General features: G+C 31.0%; 1 protein-coding gene across 1 annotated transcript in view; it reads left to right on the top strand.

The window, feature by feature from the left end:
* The first annotated feature begins 1245 nt into the window (after nucleotides 1-1245).
* The window catches only part of LOC132060229 (mediator of RNA polymerase II transcription subunit 15a-like), an 81681-nt gene continuing 78513 nt past the window's right edge, over nucleotides 1246-4413 (top strand). Inside the window, exons 1-2 of the mRNA XM_059453165.1 lie at nucleotides 1246-1525; nucleotides 3089-3200. Coding sequence (XP_059309148.1) covers nucleotides 1434-1525; nucleotides 3089-3200 — 204 coding nt within the window. The 5' untranslated portion in view covers nucleotides 1246-1433. The remainder of the gene's footprint in view (nucleotides 1526-3088; nucleotides 3201-4413) is intronic.

Below are 4413 nucleotides of genomic sequence, written 5' to 3'. Positions count from 1 at the left end.
GGATTTTTTTTACTAAATTTACTCATAATCAAATTATACTTGAATAATTAAATGCTTAGGAAAAAAAAGATAGTTAATGAATTTTAATTATTTAAATAAGAATAATTTTAAAAGAATCTGCTCAAAATATTCTTAAAAGTACCACTTCTTTTGAGAAAAAAAAAAAACCACTTATTACTTGCTGCTTGAGAGAGGGAAAGAGAAAGAGAAAGAGGATATGCTGAGACACACCCACATACTTCACCCAAAATATTAAAAATAATAAAACATAGTGGTAGATTCTATAGTGAAGTTTATAAAAGGACCATTTGTTCCGTGAAGAAGTATGCACTTGTGAAGTATTACTCTACATAATTAATAATTTATCAATAATTTATATATCGTCAGTGCCCGTTTAAATTGGAATTTGTTTGAAGAAGATATCAAAGCTGTTGATAATTAGATCACTTTGAGGGTGATTGTATTTTCTGCCAACTTTCACAAGTCAAACTATGCATTAGTAATCCATCTCATAATTTATCAATAATTTATATATCGTCAGTGCCCATTTAAATTGGAATTTGTTTGAAGAAGATATCAAAGCTATTGATAATTAGATCACTTTGAGGGTGATTGTATTTTCCGCCAACTTTCACTAGTCAAACTATGCATTAGTAATCCATCGCATAATTTATCAATAATTTATATATCGTCGTTGCCCATTTAAATTGGAATTTGTTTGAAGAAGATATCAAAGCTATTGATAATTAGATCACTTTGAGGGTGATTGTATTTTCCGCCAACTTTCACAAGTCAAACTATGCATTAGTAATCCATCTCATATTACTATGTTATTACAAAAAGGAAGTATAATTTTTTAATTAAAAAATGCTTATTGATTAATACTACTAGCTTATACTAGCTAAATAATCATATCTAAAAGTAATTTAAATTTTTAATTTTATATTAATAAAATAATTTACATTTGATCTATCGGAAACAACCTCTCTACTTAATTTTCAACATAGATTCTTCAAGTATTTTATACGTAATAAAATTTACATATTTAAAAACTACATAAAATGTACTGTTAATCTATATAATTAATAATTCACAATATATAAAAATAACTTAAGAAAATCATAATTAAAAAAATTATTTGACTTTCGAAATTGATCAACCTTCGAATAAATTAGCACGACTACTATTTGCGTCTTATCTCTTGCTTCTTGAGAGAGGGAAATAGAAAGACAGAGAAACAGGATATGCTGACTCACACCCACATTATACATCACTTAAAATATTAAAAATAATAAAAAATAATGGTAGACTTTATAATGAAGTCTATAAAAGGATCATTTTGTTTTGCGAAGAAGTATGCACTTGTTATCTGTCTCTGGTGATTCTGTAATATTCTTTTGGAAAATCGTTTTGTTAATTAGATCAGAATTTAGATGGTGATGACTCGGGCTCAGGCTCGGGCTAAGTATGCTGATTGGCAGACTCAACTTCCACCCGATACTCGTCAAATGATTGTCAACAAGATGTAAACTTTTTTTTTTTTTTTTCTCTCTTTTTTGGCTACTTATTGTACTACTTGTTTTTCATTTGTTAAAGATTTTTGGATTTCAAATTTAGAGTTCCTTTGTGTTTATTTGTTTTCTGAAAATAACCACTTAGACAGAATTTAGGGGTGTTCATGGGTAGTGGCGGAACTGAAATTTTTACTAAGGTGTGTCAAAATATAAAAACGCAAATATTCGAAGAAATTAAGGGGATTCAACACATAATATATATAAATAAAAAATTATTTTTACGTATCTACACAGTGTAATTTTCCAGCGAACCGTGGATGCATGTGGCTCTGCCACTGTTCATGGGTCAGTTTTGGGTTAAAACCGAAATAAAATCAACTTAGGCAGTTTTTAAAATTATTAAAACCAAACCAAATCAAATATAATCCATATCCATCAGTTTGTTTCGGTTTGATTCGATTTTTCGAATTTAACAAAACTAATAGTATTTTCTCTTTCATTTTTTGCCCTATAATTAGGAAAGAATTTTCCATCTTTTTCCAACTTATAACTCATTATTATGGAGGTAAATCTCATAGTTGTTTCTTTGAATAGATGAGTTTGGTATCATGAATTTCTTTTCAGAAATGAGCTTAAGGTGTAAAGTTCATTAGCCTGTTAGAGATAAATAAAAAATTTAATGAAAAAATATACAAAGTATTTAAACTCATGTATAAAATTTGTCAGTTTGATTCGATTTTTTCTTTTTGTTTTTAGTAAAACCAAATCAAACGCAATATTATTAGTTTTAAAAAATTTAAAACCAAACTCAAATAAATATTGATATATATATATATATATATACACGTTTGATTCGGTTTCCAATTTGAATGAATTTTTAATCAAACCGTGAACAGCCCTAGCCGCAGAATTATGACAAGTCAATTGCGGACCTGTGTTTTTACCAGCTTTACTTTTTGTCAAAACTCAATTCACCAGGTGAATTGGCTATTCTCATTCAGATGCAGATCCAATAATTTGAAGTTTATGAGTTCTTACGGCCACTTCAAGTTAATAGACGATAATAACTGAATTTGCAATCAAATACTTATAGATATTTAGTGAATTTCTTAATATAAATACATGATTTGGGCAAAAGCTATGGTTCACTCACGTGAAACCATATGTTATAAGTTAGGTCCATCCCTGTACCCATTGCTAGGTTGATTAATTGAATATCTAGGGCAAGAGGTTTATGAAGTATCCCCTAGATATTTCTATAGTTGGTGATTACTCGATGAACTAGTTCAAGTGGAAAGCCTACTTTAACTCTCTCCGTGCCTTACAATTTGTTCTAGATTTGTCGAAATGACATGTTGCTGATCGTGTTAATGGATAATAACTGATGTTATCAAGAGAAAACAAGTTTTATTTAACAGGTTTTAATGTTTCACATCAGGGTATATGAATATCTTTAAAAAGATTTAGTCGTTTGCAGCAGGGCGTAATGTCAAATTATTTTTAACATTTATCTAATTTGTCCTCTTATCATACCTTTATGCTGGTTTTTTGTTGTTGTTGATATGACTGTTTAGAATGGAGACCTTAATGAGGCATCTTCCTATATCTGCGCAAGAAGGAGTACAGGAGCTTAAGAAAATTGCAGTGAGGTTTGAGGAGAAGATCTATACTGCTGCAACAAGTCGCGTATGCATTCTAAACTCGTTTCTATTTACTTGTGTAAACGTGCACTCATTTTTAACTTATGAGTTATCTGATATTGCAGCAAGATTATCTGACAATAGCTATAAAGACGCTGACCAGGGAGACAAAATCTCAAAATCCAAAAGCCCATGGCTCAGGTGAACAATGAAAGTTCATGTTTTGCATTTCACATTTCACTTGCAATTTAAAATTAAGATTAATGTTCTTTTTTCAAATTTCCTATGTGGCATCGTACATAGCAAAAGGAAGTCTATTTTTGCAAAAGTGAGTTTAAACGGACGTATTTGTAAAAGGAAACTTGAAATTAAATCTTGAACCTAAGAGTTCAGTTGGGAGCGAACTTGCCCTTAGAAACCCCCCTTTTCCTTGTGTTTTACTCGTTTCTAAAATCCCCCCGTTTTCTGTATCAACCAAAGCCCCTTTTAAAATTGAAATTTGAACCTAAGAGATGACGACAGAAGCTGCTTCCTACGAAACTATTTCTGAGCCGGAGGAGAGTGAGGAGGAAGAGGACTATGGGGACGTGTCAAAGGAGGATGGTTTAGAGGAGACGTTGGTGATGGAGGAGCAAAAAACTGTTGTTGGAAGTAAAGAGAATGTTAAAGTTGGGGGAAATGAGGTAAGTTTATTTTTATTGTTCTACTTTCCAATTTTCCTTTCTTAGAAGCCTTTTCTCTATTAAAAAACTGGAAGAGAAGCAACGGGGCTATACCACTGATTTATTTGTTGTTACTGATACGAATTGAACTTTTGCAATTGCTAAGTTGACTAGCTAGCAGAAGAACATCAGGCCACTGATTTATATGTTGTTGTTCGAGTCCCCCATTATTAGTTTTCTAATTCTTTCTTATGAATTAGTCACTAGTCAATAGCTTGAGGATTTATAAGAACTAACTCTAGAATCCACATAATTGTTTGTGCCAAACCTTGTCATGGAGTAATCCGAAATTAAGGAGAGTCTTTTTGGGGTGGGGTGGGGGCTGTAGGTGGTGTTAACTTTGTACTTGTGATTATTCTCCCATTATATATCTCTTTAAGTTACTAATTATCTCTTGTGTTTTATATAAATTATCTCTTCCGTGTTTTGTTTTAAGATCTCTTGTGTCTAAAGTTAGAAATTAATGATCTCTTACAATTCATAAACCTCTTAAGTTACTAATAGTTGCTCGTGTTTTTTGTTCTAAGATTCTCTTGC

The sequence above is a fragment of the Lycium ferocissimum genome, chromosome 6 (assembly GCF_029784015.1).
Source record: "Lycium ferocissimum isolate CSIRO_LF1 chromosome 6, AGI_CSIRO_Lferr_CH_V1, whole genome shotgun sequence".
Taxonomy (NCBI): Eukaryota; Viridiplantae; Streptophyta; class Magnoliopsida; order Solanales; family Solanaceae; genus Lycium; species Lycium ferocissimum.
Note: the sequence above shows the minus strand (reverse complement) of the source record. Positions and strands in the feature narration are given on the sequence as shown.